The sequence below is a fragment of the Phocoena phocoena genome, chromosome 18, assembly GCF_963924675.1.
Source record: "Phocoena phocoena chromosome 18, mPhoPho1.1, whole genome shotgun sequence".
Taxonomy (NCBI): Eukaryota; Metazoa; Chordata; class Mammalia; order Artiodactyla; family Phocoenidae; genus Phocoena; species Phocoena phocoena.
In genome coordinates, this window is record NC_089236.1 from 1454450 (window position 1) to 1473409 (window position 18960).

Here is an 18960-nt window from a genome sequence, read left to right on the forward strand (position 1 = left end):
CAAGACTTAAAGTTACCCATATCAACAACCACGTTAAATGCAAATGGTCAAAACAGGCCAATTAAAAGGCAGAGGTGGTACAGCACGGTGATATCGCTGTATTTGAGAGTTGCTGAGAGAGTAAATTTTAAAAGTTTGCATCACAAGGAAAGAACTTTGTAACTATGTGTGGTGATGGATGCTAACTAATCTTCTTGTGGTGATCATCTTGCAATACATGCATATATTGACTCATTATGCTGGACACCCGAAATGAACGTTATATGTCAATTAAAGCTCAATTTAAAACAGGAAAAGGAAGGGCAGATATTTTCAGACTGGATTAAAAAAGCAAGACCCAACTATATGCTGCTTACAAGAACTGCATTTTAAATATAAAAATTAAACAGGTGAAAGTAAAAGGACATACCATGCTAATACTAATCAAAAGAAAGATTAGTGGACATGTTAATATCTGCTAAAGTAGATTTCAAAGCAAACAATATCACCAGGGATAAGAAAGTCACTTCATAATGATAAAGGGTCAATTCACGCAGAGGACACAACAATCCTAAACATTTTATGTACCTAATTACGGAGCTGCAAAATACATGAAGCAAAAGCTGAGAGAACTACTAGGAGAAAGAGACAAATCCAATTATTGTTATACCTCTCTGAGTAATTAATTGATAAAACAAATAGAAAATCAGCAAGAACACAGAAGATTCAAACACTATCAACCAACCTGCCTTAACTGACATTTATGGAGCATTATGACATAACAGAATACCCAACAACAAACAACAAAATACACTGCTGAATACAGAATACGTTTTTCTCAAATGCACATGGGACGCTTCAAAGACAGACCACATTCTGGGCCATAAAACAAGCCTGAATATATTTTAAAGGACAAGTCATAAAGGTATGTTCTCTGACCACATGGAATTACATTTGAAATCAGTAACAAAAAGAGATCTGAAAAATCCCCAAGTAACTGCAAACTAAATAGCATACTTATAAAATAACCTATGGGTCAAAGGTGAAATGAAAAATGAAATTAGAAAATAATTTTAACTGAATTTAAATGAAAATACAATATATCAACATTCATGGGATGTGAATAAAGCAGTATTTGGGGTAGATATATAGGAGTAAACACTTAAAAAAGGGCTCAAATCAATTAGTTCAATTTGCATAATGAGAAACTAGAGAAAGATCAAGTTAATCCCAAAGTAGAAGAGAAAGGGAAATAATATAAGACAAGAAATCAGTGAAATAGAAAACAGAAAAACAATAGAGAAAAATAAGTGAAATCAAAAGCTGGTTCTTTTGAAATCAATAAAATACATTGGAGTCAACTGCGTCAAGACAGTGTGCTCAATGTTGATGTTTAAGTTATTTATCTTGTCTCTTTCTAAATCTGAAGAAACTATGCAGGAGACATAGGAATTATTAGATACATAGATTCAGAGGTTACCGTTCTATCCTACATATCCTCTGAAAAAAGATAAAAGGCATATCCATCCTTGGACAAACCATACAGATCTTCCAAGTAATAGTTTTCTCAGAAGTAAAATAAAGGGATTGAATTAGATCATCTCTAAAATCTCTTTAAGGTCTCAGATCATCTAAATGCCAAATAAGAGGTACACATCTACTACTAACAGCTCCCAACGACCTGATAAAATCCTAGGAAACTGTACTAGCACCTTCCCCAACAATAACCAGCTTGACCAAGATGGAAAAGTTGGTCAATCCACCCATAACTAAACTCATATGTCTGAATATTAGCCTTGAGGAAAAAAATGAAGGATTTCAGTTTAATTTAAAATCAAGGGGGCTACCCTGGTGGCACAGTGGTTGAAAATCCGCCTGCCAATGCAGGGGACACGGGTTCGAGCCCTGGTCCGGGAAGATCCCACATGCTGTGAAGCAACTAAGCCCATGTGCCACAACTACTGAGCCTGTGCTCTAGAGCCCGCAAGCCACAACTACTGAGCCCACGAGCCACAACTACTGAGCCTGCGTGCTGCAACTACTGAAGCCCGTGTGCCTGGAGCCCGTGCTCTGCAACAAGAAAAGCCACCACCATGAGAAGCCTGTGCACTGCAACGAAGAGTAGCCCCTGCTCGCCACAATTAGAGAAAGCCCGTGAGCAGCGATGAAGACGCAACACAGCCAAAAATAAATAAATAAATAAAATTTTAAAAAATAAAAATAAAATAAAGAATAAAAAAATAAAATCAAGGACCAATATTACTAATTACTCCATCGTTACTTCTCCGCTTTTCACCCTGTGAGATGGCCATCTCAGATGCATTACTTCTTCCTCAACTTTATCCTCAATATTACTCCTACCAGTAATAGGAGTTGCTGATTATATATATTTCTATGTGTATGTGTATATATGTGTGTATGTGTATGGAATTATAGAATTAAGAAATTATAGAGGCTAGGCTGGAACAAGGGCCTCTCATAAACAATTTATTTTTTCAAATGTCCTACAGTGGGCCATGCATTTTTACCATCTGAGATATTTAGGAACCTTCAGCTACTACCTTTCAGGAAAAAATTACCTTATATAAATAGTTATAGATAAGACTGAAATCTGCCCTGAGTGTCCAGATCTGGATAATCAAGTACACTATTCCCGCACAGTAGTTAAATATAAAAGCATGGACCCTGGAGCCAAACCACCTGAGTTCCAATTCTGGTTATGCCATTTACTAGTTGTATGACCCTGCACAAATCACTGAACTTTTTTTATCATGAGAATTACATAAATTAACATATCTAAAGATACAATTGTCATTCTCTCCCATCTAATTTGATAAAGAACACCAGAAACGGAGAAAATTCTGTAACAATTATTGAAACAGCACTTTAAATAAAACTCACACTTCACTCAGTTTAAAGCTCCTGATATATCTCAGTAGGATGGTCTGTGCTTATACAAAAGTAAATTATACATAAGTAGCATAAAGGATAGTTTTAATGTGAGAGTGAATGAGCTTTTACGCTCCACCATGTAGGCCAGTGACACTGCACAGCTCCCAAACGCTCCCTAGTTAAAGTCTGATAACTTAGAAACAGTAAACGCAGTCCCTATGTAAGACCTGTCACCACTGAGTATTTCAAAATTCTGCCAAGCATTTGGGCCTTAACTGTTGCAGAATGTTTTAACTTAATGAAATCCTGGGGGTGTGATCTCTAAATGACGGGCCTAAAGCCTAACTGATCTCCTAAGAGGGCAACCACTTAGCTCTGCCCCGATTCCCCATCGTGGACGGAACAAGTACAGTTCCAGGGACCCTCTTGGCTCACGAAAAGTTATATGCAGAGTGGAAAGATGTGGGTCACACCCCTGCAGCCACTCAACAGCTGTGTGACCGACCAAAGGACCAGTCTCATTCCCTTCATCTGTAGAGACACCTACGCTCAGAGGCATGAAAGGGGTAAAGGGGAGAACGATGGAATGTTCCCCCTACTAGCACATGCACGTTCCTTTCCCTTCATGTTTTCTTTTTTTTTTTTTAAGAATTTTTTTTTTGATGTGGACCATTTTTTTTAAAAAATAAATTTATTTATTTTTGGCTGCGTTGGGTCTTCGTTGCTGCGCACAGGCTTTCTCTAGTTGTGGCGAGCGGGGTTACTCTTCGTTGCGATGCACGGGCTTCTCATTGTGGTGGCTTCTCCTGTTGCAGAGCACGGGCTCTAGGTGCACAGGCTTCAGTAGTTGTGGCTCGCGAGCTCTAGAGCACAGGCTCAGCAGTTGTGGGCACAGGCTTAGCTGCTCCGCAGCATGTGGGATCTTCCTGGACCAGGGCTCGAACCTGTGTCTCCTGCATTGGCAGCCAGATTCCTAACCACTGTGCCACCAGGGAAGCCCTGATGTGGACCATTTTTAAAGTGTTTATTGAATTTGTTACAATATTGCTTCTGTTTCGGTTTTTTGGCTGCAAGGTATGTGGGATCCCAATCCCAGCTCCCTGACCAGGGATGGAACTCGCACCCCCTGTATTGGAAGGCGAAGTCTTAACCACTGGACCGCCAGGAAAGTCCCTCCCTTCATGTTTGATGTCACCTTTTGATATGTATGATAACCATCTACAGGTTAAATGTGCAGTTTCAACATAAACGCACATTTTCAAGTAAAGCTTCAGAACCTTTACTTTAAAACCACTATGGAATTAGAAGAGGGAGGGAATAATCTCTGATAGAAATAAGATTGGTGAAATAAATCTTATTCCCACTTCAGAGTAAATAGGTATGGGACTTCCCTGGCAGTCCAGTGGTTAGGACTCCGGGCTTCCACTTCAGAGGGCACGGCTTCCATCCCTGGTGGAGGAACTAAGATCCCGCAAGCCAGAGGGGTGCGGTCAAAAAAAGAAGGTAAAGTATCATCACCAAGCTGTTGAGGGTCCCATGATCATGATCACTTTCTGGAAGCAGCTTTAAGAAATACCTAAATCTGGTCCATTTTAATTGATGCAAACATTTTCGACAAACATTCTGGTATCCAAAAGGATGAAACTAAACAATCCCAGGCAACAGATGAACTCCATTATTATTTGGAAACGTATTCCACAACTAATTTATTCTGGATCTACTTGCAGGGATAGTTTCCCTGAAAATTAAATGTTTTATAGGTACAAGATAACTTTCTCAAACGTGGATATTTTCATTTAAAAACCTATCCTCAAAACTTCTGAGCCAAAGCAGTCTCTTTCACGTGCAGAACTCGGTTTTAACCCAGTACTTATTCCCGAGCTGTACCAGCGCAGGGCCCTGACCCAAGGGTCCTGATTCTGCCCTTCCAAGTAGAGTGGGTGGTGCCACTTCTTCCCATTCAGACAATTAGCATCTACCTCCTGTGCCTTTTCTCCGCTTAAGGTATACACTGCTGGGCCCTTCAGAAAACTGCAGACTCGGCGTAGACCCAGACGAGATCATTCTGGGGGACCAAGGGACCGGGTTTACCGACAGCACGGACCGACACGAGCGACCGACACGAGCGGCAGACACGCCGAGCGACGCGGAGGAGGCCGGCGGGTCCGGGGAGCGGCGGCTGGACCACGGCCCCGGCGTGGGCGCTCCGCGTCGACCCTCCGCCCGCGCTCAGGGCCCAGCGCCGAGGAGAACGCCCTCGGAACCCAGGCGGAGGGAACGTCAACTCCGCAAACAGCCGGGACACAGAGGCCGGGCCCGGCGGCCGCCGCTCCCTCTCCTCAGAAGCACATTGTGTCTAAGAGGTTGGACGCCGACCCGAAACACACGGGCTGAACCGGGCCCCGCGGCCGGGCTCGGGCGTACACACGCAAGCGCGGGGGACCGCCCTGCCCACCGAGCGCGCCTGCCCGGCGCCGGAGGCCGCGCCGAGGGGCCTCACCCCGCCCCGCCCGGTACTCACACACGCACAGCTCCACCACGTATGCATAGTAGGACCACACGACCACGAAGGTGATGAAGAGCACCGGCACCCAGCCCACGGTGCGCTGGCAGCAGCGCCAGAACGTGCAGGGCGCCATGTTCCGCCAGCGGCCTCGGCACCCAGCTGCCCCGGGTGGCGGGGCACGCCAGACCCCCGGCGGCGGCGGCGGCGGCGGCGGCGGCAGCGGCAGCGGCGGCGGCAGCAGCAGCGACTACTCGGGCACTCCCCGCGGCTCGGCGCCCCGCCCCCGCCTCCGCCCCGTCCCCTCCCCGACCCGCGTCGCGCCCGCGCCCGGCCCCGCCCCCGTCGCATTGTGTCCGCTTCCACCGCCGCCGGGGGCGGGGGTCTCCGAGCCTTGGGGGCGGGGCATGAAAGGGCGTGGCCTGCTGGGCGGGCGGCGGAAGGGGGGGTAGCGGGCGGCGGAAGTGAGCGGAGGGAGCGTGCAGGCGCAGTGCGCAGCGCCTCCTGGCGGCCGGCGAGGGCGTGGCGTGGCTCTGGCTGACTGAGGCTCCGGCTGACTGAGGCTCCCGGGTTAGGCTCTCCGGGGGGCGACCGCGCCCACCCGAGCTGTGGCCTCAGGGGCCACATGTGCGTCTCCTTTGGGACCCCCGCCCTTTGAAATAATTTGCTCGTGTTTCGGGCGGAAGCCCTCCGTTTTCGGGGATGGAAATCGTAGGGGCGTGTGATTTAGGATGGAAGCCGTGTAGTGTGTCAGTTTGATTTGAAACCCAAATTTAAGGTTGAGTTGTGAACGGGTAACAACCCTCTCCGTGCCCGGCAAAAACTACGGAAATTTCCAGAATTTGTTTATACCTGGCGAATCTAAACAACGGCTGTAGTCATTAACGCCTGTAATCATTAAAGAACCTTCAAGTTTCGCTGCTTGCAGATTTCAAGGGAGACAGATGACCCTGTTGAGTGAGTCCGTGACCTTGGCCTCTGGGATGGACCTTACCGCGGAGGGAGCACAGGAAGGGCAGGCACTCATCCCTGCCCAGGGCGTGGACGTTCACCTCCCCGTACCGCGTTCTTCTCTTTCGTGACGAAAGCAGATGGACAACGCCTGTTTGCCAGGCCCTAAGCCAGGTGTTCTAGTTCATGCAAAGGGGACAAATCATGTCCCAGCCAAGGCGGCTCCCCCATACCGCCTTGTGGGACAGCTTCTTCCTTCAGGACCGTGGCGTTCAACAGAGCCTGGAGGACGTAGGGCAGCTCTCCGTCCCGGAAGTGTGCAGCTGCCCTGAGGACTGCGTCTGCAGCGTCCCCACTGTCACCGCCACCCAGGAACTCCAAAATGCCATTTTAAGTTCCCGTTCCGAGCTGAGGGCTGGGGAAGAATAAGGGCAACTAGAGGTAGCTGTGAAACCATTAGACACAGTTTACAGAAGCCATGTAGCTATAAATATGGAGAGTGAAGAAGAAAAAACCCCAGAAACTCATACATTTAGAATTAAACTACAATTCCAACACACACACACAAATCTAATACTAAGAGGGAACGCAAAAAAAAAATAAATAAATAATAATTAGCAATAAGAACTTGAATTTGGGACTTCCCTGGTGGTCCAGCGGTTAAGGCTCTGCACTTCCGATGCAGGAGGGCTGGTCGGGGAACTAAGATCCCACGTGCCGCGTGGTGTGGCCAAAAAAAAAAAGAACTTGAATTCACTGAAAATAATTTTATGAAGCAGTCTTACAAAGGCTTTTAAAAACAGTATATGGCACGAGTTCCCTAGTGGTCTAGTGATTAGGATCCAGCACTTTTACTGCCGTGGCCTGGGTGTGTGGTGTGGCCAGAAAGTAAATAAAATAAGATAATAAAAACAGTATATGGCATGCCCAAAGGGGTAAGTGAAAAAATAATTTCCATCTGAAAAGAACAAAAATTTTTGAAACACAATAATAAAAATTGGGAAAAGAACAGGTGGATTTTAAAAGTAACCATTTAGAAATCTTCAGAATATTAAAATATTGTCAAATTAAAAACTCTGAATAGACAGATTCTAATCTGGACACTGGAGAAGAGGGATTTAGCAAGTTGGAATGGCTCTAATTCATCCAGAACACAACACAGAATAATTTTTAAATATGAAAAGCATGGAAGATATACCGGCAGACTTAAACATACATTTATGATAAGCGTTCCAGAAGAGGATGAGAGGAATGTCAAAGAAATGAGTTTTGAAAAGATTAAGTATGAGAATATTCCAGAACTGAAGAAAGACATAAGTCCTTAAAACCTAGACACAGAGTAGTGAAACTGTAAACATTTAGAATAAAGAGAAAAATCTTTAGGATTTTTCAGATTCCAGAGATAGAAATCAAATTTCCTTTGGTAACCAAAGGAACACTGACTAGACTGGCAGCTGACTTCCCTCTCAGCGATAACAGATGCCAGAAGACAACAAAGTGGTATTTTCAGTGCTGAGAGAAAGTAATTAATATCCCTAAGTTTTATAGCCAGAGAAATGATCACTTAAGAGCAAAGGCGAAGTGAAAAGGCAGCCAATGGAATGGGAGAAACATTTGCAAATCATATATCTGATAAGGGATTGCTCTGCAGAAAATGTAAAGAGCTGGCCCTTCCCCTCCCCCTGGCATCTCCCACCCCTCCGTCAGACCTGGCCCATCTCTGCCTCAGGGGAGCCTTCCCTTAATCCCTGTCCTTGCCTGGCTGCTAAGGAATTGGTCCCAATCTCACAGGACCAACTTATCCCCAGACCTTGACTTTACTGAATGTAAAAGTAACATTTCCAGTACCCATCCCTTAAACATCAGAAACGCTCCATCCATCAGCAGAGATGGGTTCCAGTTTATGGTGCCTTTTCCACCCTTTTCTTTTTTAATCTTTTTATTTTGAAATAATTTTAAGTTTGCAGAAGAGTTTTTAAGATAGTAGAGTTCCTATATAGCCTTCACTCAGCCTCCCTAATGCTAACATCTTATAAAACCATGATGTATTTATCAAAACTAAGAAATTGGGCTTCCCTGGTGGCGCAGTGGTTGAGAGTCCGCCTGCCGCTGCTAGGGGACACGGGTTCGTGCCCCGGTCTGGGAGGATCCCACATGCCGCGGAGCGGCTGGGCCCGTGAGCCATGGCCGCTGAGCCTGTGCGTCCGGAGCCTGTGCTCCGCAACGGGAGAGGCCACGACAGTGAGAAGCCCGCGTATCACAAAAAAAAAACAAAAAAAAAACTAAGAAATTAACATGGATACAACACTTTGAACTACAGGCTGATGTTTACCAGGTTTCCCACGAATATCCTTTTCTGCCCCAGAATCCCACTTTGCATTTAGTCGCCACATCTTCTTAGTCTCCTCCAGTCTGTCTTCCTTGCTTTGCATGGAAAAACACTTTCAAAAAGTACTGGTCAGGTATTTTTCAGAATGGCCTTCAATCTGAGTTTGTCTGATGTTTTCCCATGACTAGACTGCGGTTGTGGATTTGGGGGAGAAAAGCACAGAGATGTGTGCCTTTCTCATCATGGCAGGTGGACGTGATGTTGACAAGCCTACTGTTGACAGCCTTCATCACGTGCTTAAGGTACTGCGTCCACTGTAAAGTCACAATTTCCCTTTCCCTGCACTCTGCGTTAGAAAACAGTCGTCAAGTCCAGCCACATTCAAAGGGAAAGGAATTAAATTCTACGTCCTGCAGGGAGGAACGTCAAGGACTTTGTGGCCATCTGTTCAATTTGGGGGGAGGTACTTGGAGGCGATGCATATATCCTGCTTCTCTGCAAAGTCTCTCCCACTAATTTGAACATCCACTGGCGGCCCTTGGCTGCACCAGGCCTTTTCCTTTTTCTTTGCTGTGTAGTTGACTAATGGTCTGTTTGTTGACTAATGAAAGGCAGCCGAAAAGTGTGTCCAGAGACTCAGCTGTCACGGTGGGATGACAAATAGATTCCTGACCCTGATGACTGCAAGAGTTTCTGGTTTGGTTAGGTCTGTGTTTGCTCATCTGGAATCTGTCCCCAGAAAGCTTCCGGCCCACTGGTTCACTGATCGGTCCAGGCACGTGTTACTGACTGCATTTAGGCTACAGGGAAAGCCTGGGTTTGGCTGCTGCCTCAGGGAACATTGACTCCCTACCAGAAAAGAGCAGGTGTTTAGGAAATATTACGCAGCTCTACTGTCTGCATTGCTGTTATCTCTCTATGATTGTTCTGGATTGAGAACTGACAAGTTTCTGGCAAACAAAGGCAGAGCGGACACGCCATTCCAGACAGGAGAGGGGCACAGGCCAAGCTCTTGAGTGTGTGTCTGTGCGTGTGTAGGTGTGTGTGTGTGTGACGGGGTGTCAGTATTTGGAACTGCCCTGTAGTCATTCAGCCTCTCTATGTTAAACCCCCATATGATACACTCAGGTACTTCTCCTATGTATGATTATTTAATTAAAGATAGTTTCCCCAGACTGTGAGCTTTCTGAAAGAGGGACTAGGTCTGTTTTGCTTCCATGGTGAGCCCAGCACAGGGCACAGAAGAGGCACTGAATCATATTAATTGACATAACCTGGAATTAGGGGTGTCCATGCTTTCCCCACAGTTTTCTCAAACTCCCCGTAACTCTGATCACAGAAGCAGTCTTGTATACAGTGGTGATGTTCTTAGTATTATTAGAAGAGTGTTAAAGCTTATTTATATTATGAGGTGAAGAAACATTTGTGGACCAGCCTAGGGATGGAACCATGATGTGGAACGCTAGTAAGGATAAAGTGACTTGGGTATAGTGGAAAAAAGATGGGTTGTGGTGTCAGTGACATTTGGATTCAAGCCCCAGCTTCCTCACTTGTTAGCTATATAATATCGTGGGATTTATCTAAGTTCCCTGAGATTCAGTTTCTTCTATCAGGGATAATAGCATCAATCTCACAGTGGGAGGGTTAGATGAAATTTTATATACAATGTATGTATATACAGGTGTATATGTAGTATATGTAAAAATATGTATATATGTTCTTGTATGTATACATGAACCTGTACATCTACTGTGTGTATATATACTAGTATGAATATACATATGCTCGTCTACCTATCTATCTTGTGTATCTATAGTTCCTGACATATGGTCACTTTATCAGTTAGGATTCACATTAAGTATTTCGACAGAGAAAATTTACTACAAGGACGTGGTTAAACAGGTGTTAGAGAAGCAAAAGGGACTGAGGTCCCACAGAGGAAGCACCTGCAGGAAGAGCCCCCCACCCCTGAGCCTGGGGCACAAAGAGAAGAGGGGCAGTGTGTTAGGATCCAGAAGCTTGAAGGAACGGCCCCGGGCTGCTTAGTGAGGGAAGCCTGCCAGTGGTGCTGGTTGTCCGGGAGAACACAGCGATCTGGTTCTGGGAGTGCCAGAACGTTCACAGCAACCGGAACAGTGGGAGACTGGTACCAAGGGCTGCTAGGGTGCCGGCTGGGGCTCTGGGGACATTGGCAGGACAGCAGCAGATGGGAGCATGGCCCAACCCAGCATCACAAGGCTGACTGTGTATGGGAGGGAGGGCTGGGAACAGAGACAACAGCTTAGCAACCAGCAAAATCACGGAACTTAACTTGTTGCGTTCATCACGTTAACCGTTGTCTGGAATTCCATTGTACAACTCTAGCACAATTTATTATCACTTTCATGGTGCCGGACATTCAAGCTAGTTCAAATGAATACAAATTAAATTTGTATTAATTGAAATGATGCTGCAATGAAAATTCCTTCAATTCACTTTGGATTGTAACATTTTGTCACTGGGGAGAGCTTGTATGACATGCTGTAAACCATAAAGGAGTTATTAATTAATACTATTTTCTCCCAAGATTGAATGTCTAAATATTATGTAAATCCAGGTGTTATAAATGTTAGAAGGAAAATATTTTCTCCCGTTTCATCCTCTTGGAAAGAAAGCTTCCATACAGGGAAGACTAGCACCTCGCAGAGTGCACTGGATAGAGCAGGTTCAATAGAGATTTGATACTAACTGCTACTGAAGAAATAACCTACCCAAAATACAATGCGTCACCTAGAGATTCCAGAGATTAATTTCCTTCCTCACTGAACATAACCAAACACAAATTTCATGTGAATGGGCACCATGGTAGCGCCCTGTGTTCATTTCTCTACGAGCTGGTGGATATTTAACCAAGGCTCGTCCGGCCAAAGTCTCCTACGGGGCTCCTTCAATAAGTCATTTTTGAAATACTCTGTAATTTTCTGGGTATTTGCTTGGTTTTTCTGTTAAAGGTCACGCTTGGTGCTCAAGGAAGATAAACTATTTTGGAAAAGCAAGAGTGCCATCTTGTGGAACATTTGTGTTGCAGTTCTTTTATTTTAAAGAAGCTGCCGGGCTACGTCACCGGAGGGGCAGGGTTCTCCTCATGTTCTCCCTGAATCTCATCTTTCTGTCTCATTTATTCTACGGCACTGGGATGCTATTGGTGTCAGTTTGCCCCCAGCTTTTGAGGACGTGCCGTTTCCCTTAAACACACCTTAGCTCCTCGTCTGCCCTGTGCTGCCTTTATCTACTTCTCTGTTTCCTTCTTAGCATCAGACTCTGATTTTGCTGTTTGCTTCGTACCTCCCCGGGGAAGATCGGGGAAATTTCTTTAAAAATCCACGTAACCGTTACAATTTAGAGGGAAATACCTGCCGCTTAGGAGGAGAGCGGGGCGACCGTGGAGTTGAACAGTCCTCCAGAGGTCAGGAACCCTCCGCTGAGCTCCAGCCTCTGTCCCGGGCTGACTGGAGGTCGGCTCAGCTGCTCACCTTGTGCTTTCCTTCGGAACAAGGTCGGCAGACAGGGCGGCGTCTGGAGAAGCGCCTCACGGGCCACTGAGAGGAGGTTCAGGCGCCCGTACTGCAGGGCAGGTGCCGCCTTTTCTCCCTTCTCCTTCCCCCTGTTCATCACCACCCGGGCGGAGGCGAGGGGTGGCGGGATACGGGACACTCGGAGGCTTAGGAAAGAGAAAAGACCCGGGGCTACAGGGCCTGGCCGGCTCCTCTCTGCTTCGCCACGTCTCACCGAAAGTCTAAAACGTGCCCCAGTAAGAGGAGGAGAAAATAAAATATACAAATCAAATGAGAATATTTTCCATAGCTGTTAATTTAGGGAACACTTTCAGATATACTGGTGACAAGGGTTACATATGGAGAATTCTTGGAGCAAGTCCTCAGTGGGCAGCCGACTTCTTGAAATCGCCCCTGTTCTCTGGCGCTGAGTCATAGACCTGCGGGCCCCCGGAGACCCCCAAACTGGTCTCAGCCGTTAGACTCTCCACGTGGGGAGGAAGCACCCACCCTCACTGCCTTCTGGGAGCAGCAACCCCCTTTTGATAAGCCTCCTTCTCTGCCCCCTCCAGCCCTGGGGGGGTCAAGGAAGCTGCGCGCGTTCCGTACAGACGCCACCCTTCGGGGCACACGTGATTGGCCAGGGGTGGACCCTGGCCCTCGCAGCAGCCAGGCAGCACTGCGCTGGGCCTGGCGCAGCCAGAGAGGATGGAAGTGACGCACAGAGCAAACGGTGGTGCGGGCCCCGGCGGGTCCTTTAGTATAGTAGTGTCTGTACATGTGCATATCGATTATATGCTATTTTATTATAAATTAAAAAATATAGGTTAGTGCTTTATGTTATTAAAAATATGTAAGGTTATGTTACGTATAAATTTCATTTCAGGATAGTATAAGGGCATTAGAAAAAGAAATTAAAAAAAAATCGTGGTGGTGGGGAAAGGATATTAGGTCTCACTTGGTGGAGAACCAAGATGTAGATATGAATCCCTTCTTGGCTTTTGACATTTCCAAATACTTTTTCTCAACTATTCACCACTGGTTAACCTTGTCCATATCATACATTGTTTCTTAAAAATAGCTTCTTTAAGGGGCTTCCCTCGTGGTGCAGTGGTTAAGAATCCACCTGCCAATGCAGGGGACATGGGTTCGAGCCCTGGTCCGGGAAGATCCCACATGCCATGGAGCAACTAAGCTCGTGCGCCACAACTAGTGAGCCTGCGCTCTAGAGCCCGTGCGCCACAACTACTGAGCCTGCACTCTGGAGCCCGTGCTCTAGGGCCTGGGCTCCGCAACAAGAGAAGCCACTGCAATGAGAAGCCCATGCACCGCCATGAAGAGTAGCCCCCGCTCGCCGCAACTAGAGAAAGCCCACGCGCAGCAATGAAGACCCAACGCAGCCAAAGATAAATTAAAAAAAAAAAAGCTTCTTTAAGATATAATTCACATACCATATAGTTTACCCACATAAACAATTCAGCGTCTATTGGTGTATTACAATACTGATTTTTTAAAATTACGTTAAAAAGGATATATATACGTATATACACACAAAACTGCCGTTTTAACCATTTTAAGTGCACAATTTAGTGGCATTAATTAAATGTGCAAACATCACCATTATGCATTTCCATAATTTTCCATCACCTTAAACCAAAATTCTGTAACCATTAAGCAGCAATCCCCCATCCCCCGTCCTTCCCAGCCCCTGGCAACTTCTGGTCCACTTTCTGTCTCTATCAAGTTGCCTATTCTAGGGACCTACATAAGTGGAATCATACAATACTAGTCCTTTTGTGTCTGGCTTATTTTACTTAGCATAATGTTTCCTAGGTTTGCCTGCACCTGTCTTGGAATCAGCTGTTTATCCAGAGAGTGGAACATGTTTTAAATATTTGCACTATTCTTGAGAAGCATATTAAAAAATAATTTTTATTTGCTATATTTAAAATATTTATATTTAATGCCAATTAAATTGTAGTACCATTTTAAACATTCACCCATAAACCACTATATCCCAAGAGACCCTTATCATGTGATCAAGGTTCTCCCGATCACACTATTTTTTAAAAAAATTTGTTTTATTTATTTTTGGCCGCAATGGATCTTTGGTGTGGTGCATGGGCTTATCATTGCGGTGGCTTCTCTTGTTGCGGAGCACAGGATCTAGGCACTTGGGCTTCAGTAGTTGTGGCACGCGGGCTCAGCAGTTGTGGCTCACAGGCTCTAGAGCGCAGGCTCAGTAGTTGTGGCACAGGGGCTTAGTTGCTCCGTGGCATGTGGGATCTTCCCGGACCAGGGGTCAAACCCGTGTCTCCTGCATTGGCAGGTGGATTCTTAAGCACTGTGCCACCAGGGAAGCACAGTACATATAAAACAAAATGCACCTCAGTAATTTTTTTATCTTTATAAATACTTTATTCTGTTTCCAGAACATTCCAGAATACTGAAATTTACATATTATTTTAAAGACAACTAATATACAGCTCACTGAAATAAAATGTACAAGAAGTCTATGAGATGTAAGGTACAGATAAGAAAACCTGAAATGTTTTAACTTAATTTGCCCTGCTAGGAGCATCAGGACTGCAGAATTGATCCTGGCCTCATGTCAGTGACTCTTCCTGTGCGCCTGTTGACTGCTCCAGAGAACGTGCTGTGCTGCTGTGTTGACACCAGTGAATGACCAGGTTTTCCATCTTATCAAAGTCAAAGTGTTACTTCAATCCTAGGCTTTGGACAGAGTCCACTGTCTGTTTTCGTAAAAGAATACTTTCTTTTTATGAAGTTCTGTAATGAAATCTTACTGAGAAATTATTGAATCAGAAAGCAAATACAAGGCATCTTTATATTACAAAGGAAATCAATGAAGACTTAAGAAGATAACCATCTAATGCTTTAAGAAATCCCCAGTTCCGACACTTGGAGCAACGTAATTCCCACATTATGTTTTTCTATAAAAGACCTCTTCCTGCTTGTTTCCAGACTTCTTTCACTCCTTTAATGCTTTCTTTTTTCACACATTTCCAGTATTCTTGTATACTGAGCTGTTGCGGCACCTGTTAACCAAAAATGAAAACTAAGGGTCACGGTCTGCGAGTTAAACCCGGTTCACACGTGCTTGTCACCGCACAGTCCCACATTCCTCCAGAAAGGACTGGAGGTGATGACGCTGTGAAGGTGACTGCAGCAGACTGTAAACTAAAGGTAAAGGATGAGAAGTGAATGTGAGTAGGGAGTATCCCAGGGTACCGAGAGAATGGAGGCTCCTTCCCAACAAGGTAACAAAGACTTCGTGTGGCTTTCTTTCATATGTTGGTTTTAAAATGTAATTATTTCATAATGTTTTTGGTTTTCTGGTGAACTTCAGTTAGCTATGTGGAACAAAAATTATAAGCCTAAAACTTTGACCTAGCCTTGGCTAAAATTAAAAAGAAAGAAACCATAAGTCACAATATACTTGATGAGAAGCCTTAAGAAGAAACAGTGGGTTGGCCAAAGAGTTCGTCTGGGGAAACACAAATGAACTCTTCGGCCAACCCAATGATACAGTGATATATAATATAATGTAATTCTCACAAGTACTGTGTGGCCATGATTCCTCTCAGTTAAAGGAGAAGCAAAGGTTAGAAACATCTGGCTCCTGGTGGTCATATGCACAGCATGGCTGGAAATCCACCAAGTGGAAGCAAAAGTCGATTTCAGATTTTATTTATGTCCTTTTCCTATCATTGATTTGAAGCTCTTCTCTTTAATATGTTTTTGAGAAACGGCAAAGAGGCTGCTGGATGTGTTAAACTGTTAACTGGAAAGGCTGGTTTAATTTCCAGGAATGTGATTGTTAACTATGAGGTGCTGGATAAGCACAAGCTAGTGGAAATCATATTTGTTCATTTTCCGTAAATAATGTTTGCAGCAGGAAAACGAATGTGCTCTTCTAAGTTGTAATTGAACAGCTCTGTTTACATGAACCCACCGCAGTCTCTCTCCTGTTCTCCCGCCTGCCTTTCTTCTGCACTCATTACCTACTTATCATCTCCTGGAACCTTGTTTTCAACCTGCGGACGGCTTTCATGAGTGTCTCTAGCAGATTCTAATCTAAACAAAATTTTGAGTTTGATTTGTCCCTCAGTTATAGACCACTATGTGAATTTGAGTGAATAATGATAAGAGCTAACATCTACTTCAAGTGTCTCAGCCACTACATTAAATATTTTATGCTTAACTCTCATAATAATTCTTTCTGGTAGATTTCGTTTCTCATTGTTACAGATGAGGAATCTGAGGCTCAGAAAAATTAAGTGTCTTTGCAAGATTTGGCAGTCAGTATGTGATAGGGCTGGGGTTTGAGTCTAGGTGTCTAACTACAAAGCCCAAAGTAAAATTCCAGGCTATGACTTCTGAGTAGTGCTTCCTGATTCAGACTATTTTTAAAAAAAGCAAAGAAAAACGGTGGATCCTATCTGTAGGAGATACTTCAGTGTTGTAACTATAGCTTATGATCTCTTTAAAAATGATGAAAACTCCATTTAAGACTGTACATTTGCTCAAATTCTAGGTTTACTTCCATTCATTTAACTACATATAAACATGTAACTATTTAAAAACTCAAAATCTGTTACCCATAAACCTCGATGCATCCTGTTTTTTAACACCCCAAGAAACTCTTCATGACTGAGACACTCATCACCATCCAAATCAAAGATCTTGAAGACGGTGTCCAAGATATTGTCGGAGAGTTCTTGTCCCGTTGCTACCTTCACAGCTCTCTTAAACTCCGCTAAAAGGAGAAAATATAAAAACTCATCAACAATGTAAAATAGTCTAAGTCTCAATGTTTATTATTTGAGAAGTAAAAACAACTCTATATATTTATCACTTGGGAAGTAAAACAAGAACAAAAATGTGTTCAAATAATAAACTTGGCTGAGAAATGTCAGCACGCTATTTTAATGTAATCAGTGTTTTGAACACAGATATTTAAATATTTTCTTCTACTTCTCAGGGGAAAGGTAAAGTAAAAGCAAAAAAGTAATTGTTAATAAACTGTTGTAAATCTGGAATAACCACATTGAATTCATTGAAAGGCCAATCAACTGTTTTTTCTGGTAAGTGGTCCCTCGATTGGTATCAACCAGGTGAAGAACAGAGTGATACTGTTTACAGATGATAAAAATTAAGTGATTCATATAACTTACCTAGTCTGACAGGGCGATGAGCTAAACTGAACATCTGCATGGCAATAGCGAAGTCTTCCAAGTGGGTCGCAAAATGACAAAATGACTTGAACTCATCCAAACTAATGCTCTAATAAAATAACAAAGTGAGTTTTTATTACAATCTTGTAAACACATTAAATGATTTTATGAATACAACTGTGAGTCCTCTTTTCTGTCATAAAGCTGGTGCACTTACATCTTTCTAAGCAAGTCTATTAAAAAATCTGAGATGCAGAATAACAATAGAACTATAGATTCCAGAGATTAGGAGGAACCCCAAGAGGTTACGTGCAGGGCCCCTGGGTGTGCCCGTGCAGACTGAGCACTGTGTGAGCATGAGTGCACGGCTGGGGGCCCCGGGGCTGTGAGAGTGGGGCTGGGGGCGTGTTACAGCCCCGCTGTATCTCCTCAAAGGTCCTACGTGGGGCTTCCCTGGTGGCGAAGTGGTTGAGAGTCCGCCTGCCGATGCAGGGGACACGGGTTCGTGCCCCGGTCCAGGAAGATCCCACATGCCATGGAGCAGCTGGGCCCGTGAGCCATGGCCACTGAGCCTGCACGTCTGGAGCCTGTGCTCAGCAACGGGAGAGGCCACAACAGTGAGAGGCCTGCGTACCGCAAAAAAAAAAAAGATTTAATTGCTGGAATGTGACTCACTCCTTTCTTTTCCTGCCTCTGAGGCTGGCGTTTCTAGCAGATGGGGGAGCTCCAAAGGGGCGGAGCCTCGGAGAGTGTGGGTCCCCCAGCAACTGCGTGGGCAGGGTCTCCCACCAGCCCACAAGGGATGTACAGCATGACTGAGAAGGAAGCTCTCCCGGGTCAGCCTTGGGCTTCCAGGGCTAACGTGAAAGAGCAGCAAACCTAGGCTGTTCAGACTGTACAACATCACATTTACAGACTGATTTAAGGGACAACTGCTATGTCTGTAATAGTAAGACATTCTAGTCAATACCAGGGGGTGTCTCTACAGTGAGATAAGTTTTCTTTTCTATCCATCAAGGCTTTAAAGTTTTTTCTATATATTTCTTGTTAAATTTATTTCTAATTGTTATATATCTCTATTGCAATTATAAATGAGATCTTCATTATATTTTATTATCTTTTTCCTCATTATAGAGATAGATTTTAAAAAATTATATAAAAACACATGCCCACTAAGAGGTAAAATGAGGTCTGGGTTTAAAAAAAATAATTTATTTATTTTTGGCTGTGTTGGGTCTTCCTCGCTGCACGCGGGCTTTCTCTAGTTGTGGTGAGCGGGGGCTACTCTTCAATGCAGTGCGTGGGCTTCTCATTGCGGTGGCTTCTCTTGTTGCAGAGTGCAGACTCTAGGCACGCGGGCTCAGTAGTTGTAGCTCGCGGGCTCTAGAGCGCAGGCTCAGTAGTTGTGGTGCACGGGCTTAGTTACTCTGCGGCATGTGGGATCTTCCCAGACCAGGGCTCGAACCCATGTGCCCTGTACTGGCAGGCGGATTCTTAACCACTGTGCCACCAGGGAAGTCCTGAGGTCTGGGTTTTAATTTGGGGTAGTGGGGCACATAATGAGGGAATTACAAA

The 18960-nt window shown here is 44.7% G+C and overlaps 2 protein-coding genes across 2 annotated transcripts in view; both read right to left on the reverse strand.

The window, feature by feature from the left end:
* ZDHHC20 (zinc finger DHHC-type palmitoyltransferase 20) overlaps positions 1-5583 on the reverse strand; it is a 68305-nt gene extending 62722 nt beyond the window's left edge. Inside the window, exon 1 of the mRNA XM_065896051.1 lies at positions 5393-5583. Within this exon, the coding sequence (XP_065752123.1) occupies positions 5393-5510 (118 nt within the window). The 5' untranslated portion in view covers positions 5511-5583. The remainder of the gene's footprint in view (positions 1-5392) is intronic.
* Positions 5584-12053: 6470 nt separating this feature from the next.
* The window catches only part of MICU2 (mitochondrial calcium uptake 2), a 91124-nt gene continuing 84217 nt past the window's right edge, over positions 12054-18960 (reverse strand). Inside the window, exons 10-14 of the mRNA XM_065896320.1 lie at positions 17386-17494; positions 16810-16967; positions 15153-15246; positions 12704-12761; positions 12054-12354 (exon numbers count right to left, since the gene is read on the reverse strand). Of these exons, the coding sequence (XP_065752392.1) occupies positions 12054-12354; positions 12704-12761; positions 15153-15246; positions 16810-16967; positions 17386-17494 (720 nt within the window). The remainder of the gene's footprint in view (positions 12355-12703; positions 12762-15152; positions 15247-16809; positions 16968-17385; positions 17495-18960) is intronic.